Source organism: Pyxicephalus adspersus, chromosome 7 (assembly GCF_032062135.1).
Source record: "Pyxicephalus adspersus chromosome 7, UCB_Pads_2.0, whole genome shotgun sequence".
Lineage (NCBI taxonomy): Eukaryota > Metazoa > Chordata > Amphibia > Anura > Pyxicephalidae > Pyxicephalus > Pyxicephalus adspersus.
This window is the reverse complement of record NC_092864.1, coordinates 53,683,735-53,704,080: the sequence shown is the minus strand read 5'-3', so window position 1 is coordinate 53,704,080 and position 20,346 is coordinate 53,683,735. Positions and strand designations below refer to the sequence as shown.

General features: G+C 38.1%; 1 protein-coding gene across 1 annotated transcript in view; it reads left to right on the top strand.

Annotated features, from left to right (window-relative positions):
- The window catches only part of SH3BP4 (SH3 domain binding protein 4), a 28,038-nt gene extending 11,705 nt beyond the window's left edge, over nt 1–16,333 (top strand). Inside the window, exons 2-5 of the mRNA XM_072418486.1 lie at nt 6,232–6,436; nt 8,810–11,169; nt 13,340–13,528; nt 14,719–16,333. Coding sequence (XP_072274587.1) covers nt 6,319–6,436; nt 8,810–11,169; nt 13,340–13,528; nt 14,719–14,943 — 2,892 coding nt within the window. The 5' untranslated portion in view covers nt 6,232–6,318 and the 3' untranslated portion in view covers nt 14,944–16,333. The remainder of the gene's footprint in view (nt 1–6,231; nt 6,437–8,809; nt 11,170–13,339; nt 13,529–14,718) is intronic.
- The last annotated feature ends 4,013 nt before the right edge of the window (nt 16,334–20,346 follow it).

Genomic DNA, 20,346 nt, shown 5'->3' with positions numbered 1-20,346 from the left:
ACACGGCAGATTTTCGCCCGATAATTGGCCGATGCCGATTATCGGGCGATAAAAATCTGACGTGTGTACGTAGCTTTACACACATCTCTTCATTATATCTATCACAATTAACATTACACAATTACGTTGCAACAACCTTTTTCTTACAAGATTAACTTGTGATGAAGTAATGATGCATCAAGGTAGAGCTATTATTTATCTTTCAAGATGTACCTGACCTATCATTGCTTTACCCAGGGTTGGTCCCCACCTCATCTACTGTCTATTAGCTGGTTAAGGAACATGGTACCATAATCACTAAAATTCCCTAAGTTTTACCATTGGACATGTTTTTTGAAAAATGATTTATGATGATTATATATATTTTCTCTAGGACTGGTCCCCACTGAGGTGCTGGGAAAGAACCCTACATGCTGCATTTTTAGTGAGTTGCCCTTATGGTTCCATTCCATATATAATAAATATACATAGAAAATTAAATCTCCAAAATGTAATTGAAGCATATGTCAAAGGCAAAAAATACAGCCCAAGGTTCTTTGCTGATGGCTAAAGCCACATACACACCTGCAATTGTTGTCGTTGGAAAGGATCTTCATGATCCTTTCCAACGACAAATGACTGAAAGATGCATGAACGAGTGCTGTACATACAGCACTGTTCTGCTGTATGCAGAAGGAGGGGGGAGAAAAATGGAGCAGCACCCTGCTGCGAGCTCTCCCCCTTCCCTTACATTACTATCGTTCATCGTCCGTGGACTCGCCAGGACAGTCGTTCGGACAATGGACGACGAGCGCTGTACACATGCCCAATATCGGCCCTGAGCCAATTATCGGGCGAGAACCATTGGAAGTGTGTATGTAGCTTAAGAGTCATTAAAACAGAACTAAACCTAAAAATGGAAAAATTTGCAAACATCCCGGTTCAGAGGAGACAGGCAATAAAATGTACCTGCCACTTCCTAATTACTCACCTCTCCTCACTTCATCACCTGGTCCTATTCTGCATTCACATCTTGATTGGCCAGGTATGCTGAGTTGCATGTGCAGTGTACAGTACATAAAAAGAAGATTGTGGACATGCAGGTAAATTGGTTTTATTGTAGAAGAGACATAGCATATCCTTTCTGCAATAAAAAAAACTGCTTTCTTTTCTTTTATTATCTGTTTCATGATGATTGGTCAAATGCCAAGTTGCTTATAGTGTCCAATAAACTGTATTGATCTTTTTATAAACATGGCATGTAATGCAGATGCCATTAAGCTTTGGGAGATTGTGTTGACCAAGTGTTTAGGAAGGTGTGTGGAACCATTCATGCTGATCCAGCCATTGTTCTGCAGTTTCAGTGTGTGCAGACAGAATACTTCTTTTATTGTTGGCCTTCAGTTTCACTCCTGTGTGTTTTGGTTTAACTGTTTTTGTTTTTCCTTTAAGCTGATCCTGTAATTCCCAGAAACTCATGTGAATTGCTGTTTGTCTCTAATAGTGACCCCTGCTGACTCTTCTTTTGCATTTAGCTTGAGTGGTTAATTCAGAGAAAACAACAAGCAGTTGGGGGTTAAAAGTAACAAAACCTGTTGTCTTTGAATGAACAGAGACTGCTGTAAACCAATTGCTTTTTTGTTTGTGCTTTTTAGGCTGGCGTGCAAAATTTGATGGTTAAGGCTACGTACACACGTGCAGTGGTTCTCATCCGATAATCGGCTCAGGGCTGATATCGGACAAGAATCTGGCGTGTGTACAGCACAGTCGTCCATCGTCCGAACGACTGTCTTGGCGGATCCATGGACGACGAACAATCTTATTAGAAGTGAAGGGGGAGAGAACGCAGCAGGGTGCCGCTCCATCGTTCTCACCCTCCCCTCTTCATAGAGCAGAATGTTGCTGCATTCGTTGATGCATCATGCAGTCATTAGTCTTTGGAAAGAATCGTAAAAGATCCTTTCTAACGACAATTATTGCACGTGTGCACATACCCTAATGGTTAAAGTCACCATACAAGTGGCAGCTCTAATGTGCAGCTTGTTTACCAAGTGATAGATGCTTTGTATTTAGGCTCCTGAGTTCACTGGGAGAATATCCTGGGCTTGTGACCAAACTGTAATGTACTTATGGATGCCTTAATTACATTGGTAGATGGTAAGATCATTTTATATGTATGGATAGCTGGTCAGATCTTGCATAAAAAGAAAAGGCCACTCAAAAGTAAGAGATCATCAACTTTAAAGCTTTCACTTGACGTGAACTCCCCATTCATCTCTTAAACCCTTCCACAACTTTCATTTACACGTTCCCTTCGTTTACGTTCCCTTAACTATAATTAGAATTCAGATTATTTTGTATTATTATAAGATAGTGTCTTATATTAGTATGTTTTTACTGCATCAGACTACAGTGGCAATAAATATCAGGAACCCCCCTTACCCACTTATCTGCTTCACTGCTTGCAATGCCAAAAGCAGGACTCTACATCCCTTGCTCTTCTGTGTTGTGTTATAATATATTCTCTTTCATCCTAAAAGCTTGCTTCATGTCCTTACACACTTGTAAGCAATCAGAACCTGGATTCTGGGGAATGGACACTGAACCGAAATGTATTTCCTCAGATCCCATATATGTGGTCTTCCAAGTATTAAATTCTTTGTCTATATCTACAGAGTTAAGAGTTTCAATTTTTTTTTTAAGCTGGGTGGGTAGAAATTGTAGGTGGGTGGCAGCCCCTACTATGTGACCCAACCTATCGGTAACCACCCAAAAAACGCCAGGCGGTTACTGAAAAGTGCCGGGCCAAAAGGGGCTGGGTAAAACATTGACCTTAAGGAAAAAAAAGACATGCAGATGTTAAGTGTTCTGAAAAGTAATACATGTCAAGGGAACAGCATTTTCATTGCTGCTTTGCACCCTCCGCTCTTAAAGAGGTAGTTTAATCTTTTTTCATTTCTGCAAAAGTCTTTCTTTACTGGAGTCTATTTAATCCCCAGAAACTGGTTACATGCATCTCTGGAAGACTGCATTAACAAAATGCACTACTTGCTAGTAAATTGAGCAGTCTGTTTCATCACTTCAGAAATATACCCCAAATATACCAGTTTTGGGAGAATTTTTATAAGCTGCCACTTCTGACTACTTTTTTTGAGAATGCTGGTTTACCCAGTTCTTTATGGTAATGCTTTGGATTCATTGTTTTGAATCACTGACCAGGCACAAGTATAGAGACGATGTTTGTGTCCGTTGCTTCTTCCAAGTCTGTGACTCAAAAGCCTTGAAATCAACACATCCAGGTAACTTCATTTACAAAAGCAGCTTAGCCATGGCCTTTGTACTGCGCTCAAGACTAGTGTACTTTGTTTTAATTACTTTTTTTCTTCGTTTTAAAACCCACACCCATATCTTTCCACCCCCCACATTGCTAAAAAAGTTATTCACCTTGAGCAGATTTTCAGAGTCCATGGATCATATGCCCTGCAAGCACCATTATTCCAGTCTTTGGGCAAACAAAGATGTGGCATTTGGCCAAAAAAGGACATCAAGCTATAGTCCCATCCTAACAGGCGTGAGACTTAACATCATATTAAATTGTGCCACGTCTGGCACTCCATTTATAGTTTCTCTCCAAGTTTTTTAGCCCACCAAAACTTTTGCACTTAGTACATTGGCAATAAACTAGGTTGTTCATGGATGAATAATCTACTGTGAAATGCTAATGCATTTCTCAAATTTATATTTAACTTTTTTAACGCTGTGTGCAGAAGTATCCCATTATCACTTTGCAGAGTGTTGCAGCAATTAAGTCACTGTTGCTGTGCGTGAAAGCCTCTCTGAAAGTGAGCACCTTGAAACAACCTTTAAAGATTGAAGCATATTTTATTATGTGTTTGTACATGTGTTAAATGTTTATTTTCCTGTGTATTTTTGTGCACACATTTATACAACCTGGTATAATGTGTGTCTTATGTGTTTATAATTCATAATATATTGAAAATATATTTACAAATTTAAAATATATTATGAATAATTCCCCTTATCGATGAAGGCTTCTTTATAATTTTGCTGCATCCTCAGGTTACACTGGCAGCAATGTTTTTTCCATTGCTGCTGTTTTTGCCATGAACCAGATTGCTTTGTAACCTTTCCAAGAGGGATAAACCTATATCTTTCTGTATTTTCTCTTGAGGGCTCCTTCAATAACCTGAATGTATGATCATCCTGTGACACTGGTATTGGTGTTTTTTTTTTTTTTTTTTTTTTTACCTTGAGACTGTTTACATAGTAGCACCTTCAAGTATCAGGGTTAGATAAATATTGCTGTATCTCAGTACCTCATAAAGATAAGAAACTATTGCCTTGAAATATTTCAACACTTGCATGATGGAATTCATTTCACTGAAAGTGCATTGTGTAGGTTGATTTGTTTGACTAGCTTACTTTATCTTTAAAAATGTATGTGTGTGTGTATTTAATATATATAATATATTATAATATATATATATATATTTTTTTATATATATATATATATATATATATATATATATATATATATGTGTGTGTATGTGTGTGTGTACATGTGTAGAGAGAGAATATAAAGATGTAATGTACAATGATCTTAGAACTATTTAAAGTACTGTATAAATACATACTTACACCACTATATACTTGGCCCATCATGGTCATGGTTGCTAACTTTATTCTTCAAGTTCTTTTGCTTTGCATTTTAGGCAGTCCTACAAACAAAGCAAACACCTCTTTATGTATGCCCCCTTACCCTTGCTAAAATATTAGGTTAATATTTAAACTGTGTTCTTGGCTTCCACCTGCTGTGTCTAAAAAAAACAAAAAGGGGGACAATGGTCTCCTCTGCAACATTAGGACAATATAGAGTAACCAACACCTTGTCAAGAAGACTCTCAGCACTGCTGCAGTTTATTCTCAGACTTTGAATACTCAGTTTTGATCTCATTGGCAGGATGACATCACCCATTCAAGCTTTCCACTTGATCAGCATGAAAAGCCTGTTCAAATAGTTGTAATGCTTTTAGGTTAAAAACAAAATTTGTTATTGCATACCTTTGCAAACACATGCACTGTCAACACTGTCGCATTAAAGCATTTTTGTAAATTGTGATCCCTAACATGAAGGTGTCAGAGTTCTCAAAGTTAGGGCATATATATAGCAAAAGCTAAGTAGATAATGCCTTCGAGATGGCTACAACAACACACCAAAAACATTTACACACTTGCATAGCTTAAAGCAGCTGAAAATCATGAGAATGCATCTGTACCAAATCCAACAAAACAAGTAACAACGGCAACTACTTAAATCAATTTATAATGTAACAAAAAGAAAGAGTGTCCTTAGCTGGTCTTTAAATGTATAAATTATTATATGCTCCCAAGTTAGAAGCTTGTAAAGGAATTTATGTATTCATATGGGCAATCCACAGTTGTTTTTTTTTTAATATAACTTTGCTAAATGCTTTGTCACTGGGTCATGTCATGTCTCTAGTAGAGAAGGATTAGACTTAAAATTGTCTAATCCTCCTGTTCAGTAAAGATTGTAAAATCCGTAATTACTGGAAAGTGAAGCAGCAGTTTCTTCAGCCAAGATAAGAGTTTCAGGGCTTTTGCTATCATTTACAAGTATATGGAGTGGTGAATCATGGACTGGTTCTCTAAATGCTGCCTTCCTAAACCTTTGCCTGAAACAGCCCGGAAATTTGATTAAAAACCAACCTTCTGAAATAAAGGCCAGATGATTACACTGTTACAAGGCTAACATTTCCCGACCCCTTAAATTAGAAAAATGTAACAGGAAAATCTAAGGCAATTGGCAAATATGTAAGCCAGTGGTATATATCTAATACCACACATTCCTTTGTTGAATTCCACTGATATCTTTTATTTTTGTCTACCTTTTTCTGCTTGGTGAGAAGACCTTTGTATACAGCTTCAAGTATCGGCAGAATTAATTTTCAGAAAATGATTGTGTGTGGCCTAGGTACACGTGTCCTAGCTGTGATTCTCTCGGATGGTTAGTCGGGCCATTTACCTATATCCAATGCTTAGATGAGCAAAACAGATTGTGAGAGTCATTTGCACATGCACTTTGGAAGCTTTTTGTGAAGATTACCAGCTGCTTCAAATGTGAAACCCTTTGATCCTCTTTCTCTCTATTTCATATCTCTACATCCAGTTTGCTTTGACTTTTTTCCTGACAAACTCTGTTTTTATTTGCAGCTGCCTTACATTTTTGGTTGGTTGACCGGACAAGTGTCTCTTAGTAGCAGAAAATGACTTCCTGAGTCGAAGAGTTTATATAACGCCATGGCTGCTCAGAAGATTCGATCTGCAAATGCCAACGGTCTTCCTCGCTGCAAGTCTGAGGGGACACTGATAGACATAAGTAGCAATGTTCCTGACCCAAACCTTACAGATGTGAAAGGTAAGTTATAATTGGTAAATCTTTGCATGCATAGAATATGTCCATTGATGCCAGGTGGTTTGGAATGTGCTAAAGCAGCTTTTCTCAACATTTTAACCCCCGAGCAAGCCTTTAATATAATTTTCAAGTTTTGGAACCTTTGATTAAACCTATTTATTGAGGGTTAGTGGGGAAAGGACCTCTTGCACTGGTAGCCGTTGGAAAGAACACCCCCCCCCCCCCCCCTCCTTACAGTGTTAGCTAGAATACCACCTGAATAGATAACTATACATGCCATAAACTGTCGCTACTGGAACTTTTCCAGCATCATCAAATGGGAGATCGATGGGACTCAAAACCCTGGTTGGGTATGGCTGCTCAATAGAAATATTTGTCAATTGAGTCGGTGCTGCACACTAAGACTTTTATTTTAAATATGCCTAATTGAATGAGTTGTGGTCTCTGCTTAATCTTAAAAAAGCAGTTGCTTCAATATTTTCCATAAATTTTAAATCCTCTTGTAGGCAGAAATGCATTTCATTTTTATTTGTGTGCCGTTTTGAGGTCCATACTTTACTCTTGACTTTGCAACCGTATTGTAAGGTTCTTCTGGCAATCTCTGCCTTGCTGTTTATCCTGCTGTGTGTTGTGGTACTGTGAGCAACACAGAAATGAAAGTGCTGGTGCATGTATTTGCAGTTTACATTATCTTATGTTAACCAAAGGCTGCCCTAAATGAAGAAAGAAGTGAGTGTAAAAACATACAGTTGTAAATATTTTTCATTTACCTTGCTAGACTGCTATAAGTTGAAAGATATTGACTTTTAGATCTGTCAGAGATGCCCGTGACATGACATCTATGGTTACCAGATCATCAATTGACTGCAGCTAATAAAAAGCCACATTGTACCTTGCTTCCCTGATGGACTGTATGCAATCAATGTACATGTAGAGTCCAGCTCAGCTCTTTGGGAGAGGGAGGGTTATACTAAAACTAGTGCGGTGAAATCTCTCTGATGCGAAACATATTTGTGTGATATTTAACCCAGTGTTTCCTATTATTTTATATATATATATATATATATATATATATATATATTATTATTCTTTGTACAGTGAATGAGTGCAGTACATAATAAGGCATGTTTATCCATAAATTAAACTCTTGCCTTGCTCATATAAAGACAAGGCCAATGTTCTTGTTTATCCTTGCACTGACTTCAAAGAGCAGCAATTGTTGTACTGCAGGCCTGGGACCATCACCAAGGCCACTTTAAATATACACAAACCCTTTTCTTATATTCAGATAAGGGGCAGACTGGGTTCACTTAAGATATGTTTATAGAAAAAGAATTCTGGATATACAGAGCTATTGTTAAGCCTGCCCAATGTGAGGAGGTGTAAAATAAGGCAACTCTCTCTTATAAGTTGTAGTGATGATTTAGGTACAGGTGCATCTAGTGTAACCCTAAGAGGATGCATATTCTGTTCTTTATTGTATGTTTTCCTGTCTGCTTCCTGTTGATGAGATTCTCTCTTTAGTTTATTTTCAGTGAATTGGAAAGTAACGAGAAATACTACTTTTGTATAGTTGTCATTGCGTAACATTACATGTATGCAGCAATCCCCTGAAATAATTCATTAATCCACCCTAGAATGATTGGGGTGCTGGTTGATCATCTTCCACCCTTCCCTCTCCATGGTGGAGGACTTGAAGTCATTGGTGAACTGCAGTGGTGTCATTTGGGGGGGGGGGGACACACAGTCTAAACAAACCCTTGGGGTAGGTCAGAGGAAGCTTGTCACTTTCCTGTTCTAATATTGCCAGTATTATCCTACTTTCCATTCTTCAAAAATATTTCCCCTGTTCTGGCTTGTATTTTATATAAACAATTCAGAGATTACAGTAAACATGTTTGAATTCCAATTAATTGACCCTCCCTTATTAGCAGGTCATTCTTTGTTGATTTTCCGGAAGTGAAAGCAATTGTTAGAAATTGTCATTGTATGTGTCTACCAATGTAGCTGCATACACTTTTATTACTGCTTGATTTTATGTTCATCATCTACTTGTCATCATCTACAACTTGTAATTGGTAGCCTAAATCGACCAAAAGCTCATTGTATCTTTGCCCCCCAAGAATCTTGGTGTTCTTGCTGTCAGAATACTGGTAAAATGATGACCTATAGACGCTGGGGCCATTCCAAAATGACTGGCATATTTCCAACAATTTAAACTAGGCAGCAAACATCCAAAGCCAAAATCTCACCTTCCATTAGAAATTTCTGATATGGGTATATTTGATTGATTTTAATATTTTCTGCGCATGAAAGAAGCTGTTGTCTGACTCTTCCTCTTCTTTTTTTTTTTTTTTTTTTCTCCTCTCTCCTTAGTGTTATCACCCAGTTCCTTACGCGTTGATAGTCCTACTTCACTTGAGAATGTTAAGGAGGTGGTGGCTATCAAGGATTATTGTCCCAGCAACTTCACCACTCTAAAATTTTCCAAGGGAGAACATCTGTATGTATTGGATACTTCTGGTGGAGAATGGTGGTATGCACACAATACGACAGAAATGGGTTACATACCATCAGCTTATGTGCAACCGGTCAATTATAGAGACTCCTGTCTAAGTGACAGCGGTATGATAGATGGACTACTGGAAAGTGTTGACGAAGGAGTAAAGGAGATGGATCTCTTGGGTGACTGGACAGAGTTTTTTATTCAGAACTCTGTTAAAACCAATAACAACAACCCTTTCTTGAAGCCAGCTGTGTCAAATCCCTTTTTGAATGGGCCTTTGATAACCCCAAAGAAGATGGTTGATGATTCAGGAAATTCTGTTGATTTATTGTTGTTTGACCCATTGGCTCCCTCTTCTGCCAATTCAACAGAAACAAGTACTGATGTGCTCTTAGATCTGTTACCTCGTGCAAATCAAACAGGTTTGATTGAAGAGCCCCTTCCTGTTAGAAGGGAAAATCCCTTTTTCCGGAGCAAGCGTTCCTACAGCCTCTCCGAGCTGTCCATCCTCCAGGCAAAGTCTGAGAGTCCAGCCACGGGCAGCTTCTTTGCTGGTCTCAAGTCCCCAGCTCCTGAGCAGTTCCAGAGTAGGGAGGATTTCAGAACCGCATGGCTCAACCACCGCAAGCTGGCCCGGTCCTGCCATGATCTGGACTTGTTGGGCCAGAATCCTGGCTGGGGTCAGACTCAGCCTGTGGAGACGAGCATTGTCTGCAGGCTGGACAGCTCAGGGGGTGCCGTGCAGCTTCCGGACACACACATCAGTATACATGTTCCTGAAAGACATGTGGCTCCAGGTGAGACACAGCAGATCTCCTTAAAAGCTTTGCTAGATCCACCCCTAGAACTCAACAATGACAAATGTACCACTGTAAGCCCTGTCTTGGAAATAAAACTTAGCAACATGGAGGTGCAGAGTTCACTGAGCCTAGAAGTAAAAGCATCTGTAGAGCTACGCAATAATCTTGTTGGTCAAAATTTGGTAGCAATAAAATGTTTGCGTAGTGATACTAAAGAAGGGCCATACAACTTGTTGCCACATTCTTACATCTATGGAGACACAGTTCAAGTAAAGCTGGAAAATCTTGAGCCAGTTATGTATATAGTGATGGTGGCTCAAGCACAAACTGTTGTGCCTCCTTGCACTGTCTGGGAGTATGTTAATAAAAAAGTCACTGTTGGACTGTATGGTCCTAAACATATTCACCCTTTGTTTAAGGCTGTTGTGGCCATTTTTGGTCATGACTGTGCACCTAAATCTCTACTAGTTAATGAAGTGGGTCAACAGACTCATGGGTTGGCACCAGTGACTTTACAGCTGTGGGGTAAACAACAATTTGTTCTTCCCAAGCCTCAAGATCTACAGATTTGCCTTTTCTCCAATATGACAAACTATAGAGTAGATGCCGGAGACCAGGGAAAGATTGTAAGAGGTTTCCAACTAAAGCTTGGCAAAGTTAGTAGGTTAATATTTCCCATTAGTTGCCATGACCCTGCCCAACTTTCTGACTTCACTCTGAGGGTACAAGTAAGGGATGAATTGGGTAATATCTTGTCACAGTACTGTGTTCAAACACCACGGCCACCACCAAAAACTGGGGTCAAATCCACTGGACCAAGAAGATTCCTCAAGAAAAAAGAAATCGGAAAGATTGTATTGTCTCCCTTAGCAGTCACGTGTAAATATCCAACATTCCAAGATCGACCAGTAACAAACCTGAAATATGGAAAACTAATAAAGACTGTGGTTCGTCAAAGCAAAAATCCATATTTGTTGGAGTACAAGAAAGGAGATGTGATGGCTCTCCTAAGTGAGGAGAAGATAAAGCTTAAGGGACAGTTGTGGACTAAAGAATGGTACATTGGATATCATCAAGGAAAACTAGGCTTGGTTCATGCAAAGAATGTGCTAGTAGTAGGCAAGGCAAAACCAAGCTTTCTTTCTAGTCCAGAGTTGACCACAGGAGCCTTATTAGAGCAGATACTGCGCCCTTGCAAATTCTTGACCTACATTTATGCATCTGTGCGGACTCTTTTAATGGAAAACATTGGCAGTTGGAGGGCTTTTGCTGATGCCCTTGGCTATGGAAACCTTCCTCTTTCCTATTTCTGTCGCGTGGAGCTAGAAAGTGAGCCTGAACGGGTGGCATCTGTGCTGGAGAAACTGAAAGAGGAATGCAATAACAATGAGGGGAAGGAAAGGAAATCCTTCCAAAAAGAACTAATTTCGGTAAGATGAGCTTCTACATTGTTGTGCTACTTACTTGTTTTTATTTATATTGATGATTTGGGTGGACCACTTGAGTCTAATATAGTTCCCATTTCCTTAAAAAATGTCAATGTTAATACATCTGATCAATCCTCCAAATGGCTTTGGTGAAATCCTAATTACCAAATTGCCAAAATGTAATTACTATAAATATTGCTAGTTATTCTGTAGATTGCATAACACAATAGATTGTTAAATACTAACTTATATCAAGCCTGTTGCCAGTTTTGGTTTTATTGTCCAGATAAAATCTCCCAACATATTAGTAAAACACATCCTGCTCCCAAGGGTATCATTTAGGCTCACCAGAATTGACTATTTCTGGGCAGCAGGTGTATTCTGTATTTGCTTAAAATGTCCTATGACGTAAAGAAATGACTAATGCAGCCACAACATATAAGGACTGTTACATATACATTTTTGGTTTTGTATATGCTTTAGGATTGACTTAACAGCATGCTGCTTCTAAGCAGGCTTTATTCACATTGTAGGGCTGGTACACACAGACACATTTTTACTTCTAATTGATTTTCAATCCAAGAAAATGATCTGAAATGAATGGAAGAGGAAAATCTACTTCTGGTTGTCCTCAAAAGGCTATAAAGCGACTATTGGTAAATCTGCAGTGTTCTCCCAAGAACTTTTTTTTAAAGCTGGGTGGGAAGAAGTCGTAGGCAGAGAGAGGATCGGTTTGTGTACCAGGCCTCAAAGAATATTATGAGTTTTCTTCCCTTTCCCCTCTGCTTTTTCACAATATACACAGTTCATGTTCTGCAGTGTGGATGAATGGCCTGTTTACTGTTGCAGCATCTAGCAGAATGTATAAAAATTTTACAATGCCCGTGGTCATTCCAAGAGGCGTAAAACGGTGTCCATTATTGACAATATATGTGCTGAAACCTGTGGCTGGGATACTAAGTTTTCATTACACAAAAAATTATATTGACTTGGTGTTTTCAGGTTTTAATTTAAGCAATTTGTTGTAATCTTTGTAGATTTACCATATTTATTCATAAAACAGTGGTTGCCAACCTTTCGGACCTCACGGACCGCCAAATTCATCATTTTAAATCCCGTGGACTATTAATTTGAATTTTTTTTAAAAGTTAATTACAGTTGTAAAATAATGATCTTTCTAATGGTGCCTGACCAGGACTGTGGAGGCTCTGATTCATTGATCAGCTTACGGTTAAGTGAAGTATTACTTTTGTTACTATTATCATTAATTGCATTATCTTTGGTATTACTAAAGAAATGCAAAATCTTTGTTTGCTTTTTCTCACTCATTATGGGTTTTTATTTCATTCGAATCTAAGACCAAACAAGAAATGATAGTTATCAAAGTCAAACTAGTTGATGCCATTAAAGGTCATAATTACCTAAAGGAGCATCTGAGAAATAAATAAAATAAAACATTTGGATGAGAATCGGTATTCGCAGAGCGGGGTGACTGTTGTATTGGTGGAAACAATACTGAAGCGTACGGCTCGCCAACAGTTGCCTCATACAACTTAAGACTACACTGACATCACGCTGCGCCTCCCTTGTTTTTCCGTCTCTAGTACAGTTCATGAATTTAGTGCAAAATAAAGGCAAAAATTTGCATTCAGAATATAAGAATTTATTAGATTTAAAGCCTCAGAAAATATTACAACTTATAATAGTAGGAATCCTGTCTAGAAGCAGTCATAATATCTTAGTTATTATAAATGTATAAAGTTATTATTTATGGGCAAGATATTAGGATACTTTAAGTGTTCTGCCTTTATTGTGGCCAGGTTTACATTTAAAGAAATGTCTGTGACATTTTCAGATCTGGCTATTGTCTATTTCAGTCACATCATACTTTGCCATTTGCCATTCCCAAATTATAAACCGATCTCGCAGCCTATGAATATTGGAAAGATATTACTCCCCCCCTTTTTCTTTTTTTTTTTTTTGGGGGGGGGGGGGGTTGTCATAGGGGGATATTCCACTTGTGTGTGTGTGTGTGTTTTTTTTTTTGTGTTTGTGTGGCTACTGAGTAACCACATTTTATATTACTTTACTATAAACTTTCCTGATTATTTCATTGTTTTAGATGCATTATCTAAACAATGCATATATGATAAACTTTTGTTTTTCCCCTCAGGCTTTGTTGAAGATGGACTGCCAAGGTTTGGTAGTCCGCCTGATTCAAGACTTTGTCTTGCTCACTACAGCGGTTGAGGTTGCTCAGCGTTGGAGAGAGTTGGCAGAAAAACTTGCTAAAGTGTCCAAACAACAAATGGATGGCTATGAAGCTCCACACCGTGACAAAAATGGAGTTCTTGATGGCGAGGTAAGAGGAACCTGAATTGTTAGTAATACATTTATACAAACATAAAAGTAGTATTACTTTATGCACATCATTTATTGAAGGCATTGCATACTGCTGAACACAGATTTTGTTAAAACAAGGGTAAATTATATTTTGTTTGCATTAGTTGGGTTTAGCATATCTGTACAAGTTTATGGGAATGCAAAAACTGCTTGAGGCCGGTCAGAAAGAGGTCAAATGCCAATGTCAATTCCGTCAATGAATGAGCTTAGAAGCATCTCAAAGTGATGTGCAAGCGGACTTAATGCAAGCCCCAAGCCCACTGACACTAGCTGTAATGCAGACCTATACAGACACATATATTAACACCCCCTCCAAAAAACAAAAAAAACTGTCACATTCAGCCACCAAGAGGCCTCTTTGTTTAAACTTATTGGCCCAGTTCTGTCATATGCACCTCCATACTGATCAGTGGGTATTTTTCCTAAAGTTGCTGAATGGAGCAGCGGTTTTATACAAATATGAATAGGGGTAATAAATAATTGGGACAAAGAACAGGTTTTCCTCTAGCAGATAAGGCACTAGTCTAACCTCCAAAAGGTGTGCTTCTGCTGTGTAAAGACAGATTTAACTGTAAGAGTTTAAACAAGAAAAGTTTTCAGTTCAAAATGTAATTATGTGCTGTGAATCATGCTGTTTATAGTCAATATTTTATCACTTAAGTAATGAATAATCGTTGTAAATTATTCATAATAAACCTAGGATAATATGTTTACATTTTTGGTATAAATGCTGTTTGCTTGGTACACAAACTTTTTGTGTAGGCTGACCAAGCCTTTTTTTGCATGTTGAGGGATTAGGTTATGTAAAAAATAACGAGTGGACATTGCGTCCATACATGACGGCATTGCATACAGAGCCCTGCTCTGCTAGCAAGGGCTTTGGTGGAAGGGGTCATAGCTCATTATGTACAGTATAATTCCCCAAAGTGTCTACAGATAACCCATCCTTCCTAGGCATATAGCACCTAATCTACCCTCATGTTTATAGAACTAAATATGCTGTAATGAAATATTGAATGCAGCTAAATGTGCCCATATGTATCATTGGAAACCTTCAAAAGTCCAAGGAGCCCTGGAAACCTGACTTACCCGTTATGCAAGTCTTGAATTTGATCTTTAGGTTTTACAAATTATTTTTTTTTCTTCCAGGCTATGTGGAAGCCAGCCTATGACTTTCTTCTCACATGGAGTGCTCAGATTGGGGACAGTTATCGTGATGTCATTCAAGAGCTACATACGGGACTGGACAAAATGCGCAGCCCTATCACAAAAAGATGGAAACATCTAACAGGAACACTAATTCTTGTCAATTCCCTGGACACTCTTCGGGCAACAGCCTTTAGCACACAGGAGAATGAAGACTTTGTTATCTAATCGTGTCTTTAGAGGAAGGATTTGTCTTAAGATCCATGTTTTTAACACTTGCCTATTCAAAACCATTTAACCTGTGGAAGAACATATGTGAACTAATGGAATTTCAGTTCACTTCCCGTGTAACGCCCACCACTTCTCCAGACAGCCAATGTATGTTAGTGATGCATTACTCCTGCATTTACTAAGGTTAACTGAACGTTGTGCTGTATTTATACACTTCTAGTCAGTACAGACAAATCTGGAAGTTTATGCACTGGATGGTCTTGGATTTTAGGCAACAGTTCTCTCCTGTCTCTTCTAACTGTGGGATATGTGTACAGTGTAAATATGTGGGATGATTCACAGGCACAAGGTGATTTATAAGCCAGAGACTTGGTCCTCCTGGCGACATGTCTAGTTTTAGATTCCTGTATGAGCACAAATGCATTTTACACTTTTTTTCACTTGTTTTTCCATAAATGTGTAATCACTGCCCCTCCTGGGTCACCTGTGCATTATAGGTCATGCCCCGTGTAAAACATTTTATATCACGTTAACTGATGGTTTTTCTTACCATGTGTTATTTATCTTTTGGCTAAAATATGTAGCCGTGTACATATGTAGGTAAAACAGACAGGCCTTCTCCATATTTCTATGGACGCCATCTGTGAGACAATCTGCTGTTACATGTGCCTGTTAAAGCAATAAATGAAGATTAGAATGGGCTTAACATTTCTAAATGACAGTCCTGATGGCAGGACAAACAACTTGTGTCTTACAGTGCAGTCTAACTGGTTGTGCTGACCTTTCTTGGAAGTTCTAAGATCTTCTGCCTGGTGTATTGGGTCAGATGATTTTAATTTGTGGTCCTCAGGTCCCAATGTTAGTATTTTTGTGCCTTATACCTATTGTATTAATAGAAGCCAAGCCTTTCTGCCATACCGTTCCTGCTTGCATCACAAATGACATGTTTTTCATCAAGGGAGGATGGCTTATACAATAAGGTTGGATACTGTTTCCTAGTGTATCCTAGTATCTAGTGACTGTCTGGGACTAGTAGAAGCAGAGGACAGGAACAGGCAGACAGATCTTATTTTCTATTTCTTTGTTTTTATTTCAGACAGATTGCTAACTACCTCGCATTCATTTAACATAAGTCTAATAAAAGTTGAAGGTAAAAAACTGTTTTTCTTGCCATTTTTTCATATGGAGGGAGGGGGGGGCATTTATTAGAATATGAAAATCCAAATTAAAAGACATATAAATGGTATTTATAGATTGTAACTGATGGTAATTTATTTTTGTTTTGTATATACTGTGTAATGTGTAGTTTTGCAATAGATAGCTTTTTGTTTTTTTAAAACTGTCATCTGTATAAAAGAGAGGAGTAAACTCCTGGTGTTTCTCCAGTGATGATCAGCTGTTTGATATCTCCAGTCAGTTGATGCTGCCTTTGGCTTTTCCAGCATGTAGTTGACCCTCAAAATATTGGCTCCGTTGGTATACCCAATTCCTGGTTTTGAAATTATCCATGTGTGTTGGGCATCATTTCTTTGTGGGAGGTCATGGGGAGTCTGAGCAGGTCTGGGAATACCCAAAGAGAAAGAATTAAAAAAAAAATCAATCTGTGCTTTAGAGTCACAAACTAAAAACCTACCGGAAAAAGCTTTTTTTGTTGTGCTTTCTTTTTTATTCGTTTTTTTATTATCTTGTAATGTGTCCTTAAAACATTGTACAAAATATGACCACTTTGAAAAAAGTACCACAATCTCCTTGTTTGCCCATGGGCCCTAGCACTGCCACGTGGTGATGGGGTGTCCCTAAATCTGTGTTATCTCTAACTAGAGCAACTTGGAGCTTACAGAAAACTATTCTTCCTGCCCGTGTGAAATAGAAGGAAGGCATGTATATTTTGCTGAAGAGGATGCATGAAGTTGAGCCTTGCTGTGGAGTGACTTGATACTCCTCGGCTTTGTCTGGATGAAGGATCTTTGACAGGTAGGCCATCTTTAAAGTTATATTTTCAGTTTTCTATATTAAATATATATAGTGCATGCCGAGTATCAATAGTGCTGTTTTATCCTTCCTGATGAGGATGAAGACAGGAAGGTAACAAGATATCCTCTTTGGCAGTCATAACTTTAGATAATACAGACTTTCTATGGCACAGAGGCAGGCAGATGCCATTCCACACATTCCACAGTTTTTTTTGTTATGCAGCCTACGGGTTTTCTGATAACACATACCTTGTTTTTACCTGTATCTACAGCTACTATTGCACTAGCCTTTTCTTTTCCAGATTACCAGTAAATGTGCTCATAAAGGACCAGTTTTCTGTAGTGGCAAATTTTCAACTTTGCAGTCCTACTCTGTCCCCACTGGAAACCTTGTAATACAGTATCCCTTTCCCTGCTCATTTTGACAAGTTTCCTGTTGTGGTGGGGGTGCAGACAGACTCAGCTAAAGGAGGAAGCGAAATTTGTAAACAAGGTGACAGCCAAACAATGTATAAATGCACTGTTAACTTGGTGAGAGACTGTAGCTTTTACATGAAGAATGCAGCCTCCTAGACTGCTATCTGCTGATATACAGACTGGTTAGGTATTTTTCCTGAACATACTATAAAAAAACACAACAATAACAGCAGCTGACTGCACATAAAATAAAATGCTTACAACTGCACCCACTGCAAAATAATTATCAAACTGTACTCATAAAGCGCCAACATATTATGCAACGCAGCACGTTAAATTAGTACAATATTCTTGGTGATCAGGTCTCCTTTCATCATGTTTGCACTCACAAGCCACAATTATTTCTTTTGTATGACCGAACATTTTGAGTTTAGTTAAATTTCAAGAGGATCTGTACTTTTTTGACCCTAAAAAGCAAGCAAATGGCTAAGAACTAGTTACCAGTATTTCTTCTAGGTTCCCTGCTGCTGATCCTTGCTTTGTTAGTGACTAACCACACACTATATATCACACTGTATTTCTGTGCAGAGATCAGTACAGTTGCAGGGCTTTACTTCCCCATGTCAGCGCTGTCACTTGATGATTGGTGGGGTAATGATAAAACCTCTGCATGAGGTGAAGGAAACACAGATCCACTGAATGAAAAAAATGCAGAAGGTTTATCCTTGCATTGCAGGTCCCAGGTACCGCTTTCTCTCCAGCAGGTTCCATTAGAATTGCAGTGCCTTGAATGTTCTTACACGGCTGATAGACAACTCTAAAGCTAGTGAACAGCAGTTCCTAGGTATAAACATAACAGAAAGTGCATTGCAGATTTTCAGGATCAATTAAAACAAAAAAACAACAATTCTAGATGTTAAATAATGACCAGTCTGCTATTTGAAAGTTAGATTCTATTAGTTTGAATACAGCACTGTTATGTGGATCCATGAAAAAATTGGAGTTACATATTTTGTTTAGAAATAACCTACATCAGCAGCAATCTTATTTTAGTAGTGTTGAAACCTAAAGGAAATATAATTTGGTTTGTGGCTGTCTGATGCAGCCCTATGTGTATTTTTTTTCTACCTCAATCCAGTGCCTGGTTAACAGATGCTCTGCATGTGTTTCCCTTTCCACATTTGTTTCATTGTTTGAAAATTCTTGAAATTTTTTTTTTCTACAGAAGAGATATTATTGTTCTTGGTGGGTAGAATGACTTCAAAGGACATTGTACAGCATGCAGCCTAACATCTGCCAAAGTAAAGATTCATCAATATAATTATCTCACAGCAACCAGAATAAAATTGTCAGTCCCCAACTGTTATTTCTTTTCATCTGTGATTTGAATTGTAACTGGCTGCTTTGGGACAACACAGAGATTTCTTATTTAGCAAACCATAATAAATGCAGGTAATGTTTAGAATGCAGGCAGATGAATAGACAATATTTCACATTTTCAGTGCATATGACTAAAATTCTTTTCACACTAATGTCAGAAGCAAAACACAAATATAGGAGTGCAGGATCAATGTCATGGCAAATAAACATAATCCTAAACATTTAAAGTCTAATGAGACTCGTTGTTCATAGGAAGACTGATGTGAGCAGCAAAAGGTAATGAATGGAACTAAAAAGGCTCTTCTGTATGATAACCATAATAAAGAGATTTTTTAGTGCCTGTTGTTGATCAGGATGCTTTTAAAATGGGTGACATTTACTTAAGTGTGTGCATAAGGCTGACATACATTTTTCAATATTGGCAAGCAGAGTAATCAGTCTTAGCATTGCAGGTTATAGTCACACCTTGTGATTAAATGTATGAAAGGTTGCACAGAAACCTTCAGGGCCCATTTACTTTGCGGTTCAGTGATTTGTGTCAATAGGCTCTATTTATAAATAATTTCACTAGTGAATTTCTCTGAAATTCGGTGGTGATGAATTCAATGGTGGCTTCTCTCCTAAGGTCTTCTATTAAAATAATGACTTGTTCTGCCACCTAGTGCTAAGTTATAAAAAGTGCACAGCTGTCACAATAGGGAATTACTAGGAAAGAAACAAATTTTTAAGCAAATTGAAAAGAGAATAATTTATAAACAGAGCCCAATGTGTGCAGACCCACATTCAAAGCCGAGCAATATTTCCTCTTTGGAGTAGCACAGGCTGCAGATGCAAAATGTTGCACTCCGCAATGAAATCTAAATGCTCATATTTACTCACCCCTTATTCACACATGTATTAGTTCTCTGCACAAAAGTACTGGGATCATTTTAATTTAATCAGCGAAAGATCAATAAGGCAAACATTTATATATGTCCTTTGAAAATGCTAGAAGATCTCCAAAGCTTTGCATGGATATTTGGAGATTGAAAAAAAAAATGAAATTTAAAATTTGTTTTCGTTAGCATGCACTAATTTTCAAACCTGAGCAATTAATGCAATAAAAAAAGAGTCCCAGGAAGTAAAAAAAAAACAAAAAAAAAGCACCTTCGTTTAGAGGCTCAAATGGTGATCTATTGAAAAGTTTTCTCACTGCTTACTCCCTCCCCCACAGGAAACATATAGGGTGTACTTGATGCTGGTCCTAAAATAATAATGATATTCTGCAAGAATGGTGCCAGTTGGCATGAGGGGTTTGTGTTAATATGCTATATTTGGTTTTTGCCAAATGTGAAGCTGTGCGTTATGGCCAAATATCTCCACTTTGGTCTTTTTATTCCCATGGAAGTGGTAAAGATCTTTCACGCACTGCTTCTGAATGATGATATGGTGTAATGTATCATGTGTTCTTTGTCTGAAGTTGTATTTACCTAATTTTAGGATTTGCTTAAGTACCAGATGGCTTAAGTCCTGATTTGCAAGACCTTAGAATTGTAAGGCGTACTTGTGACTGTACAGCATTAATTTAAAATCTCATTTGCAATTGCATTTCTGTATATTCTAGTTTTTTTTTTTGTTTTTTTTTAAAAAG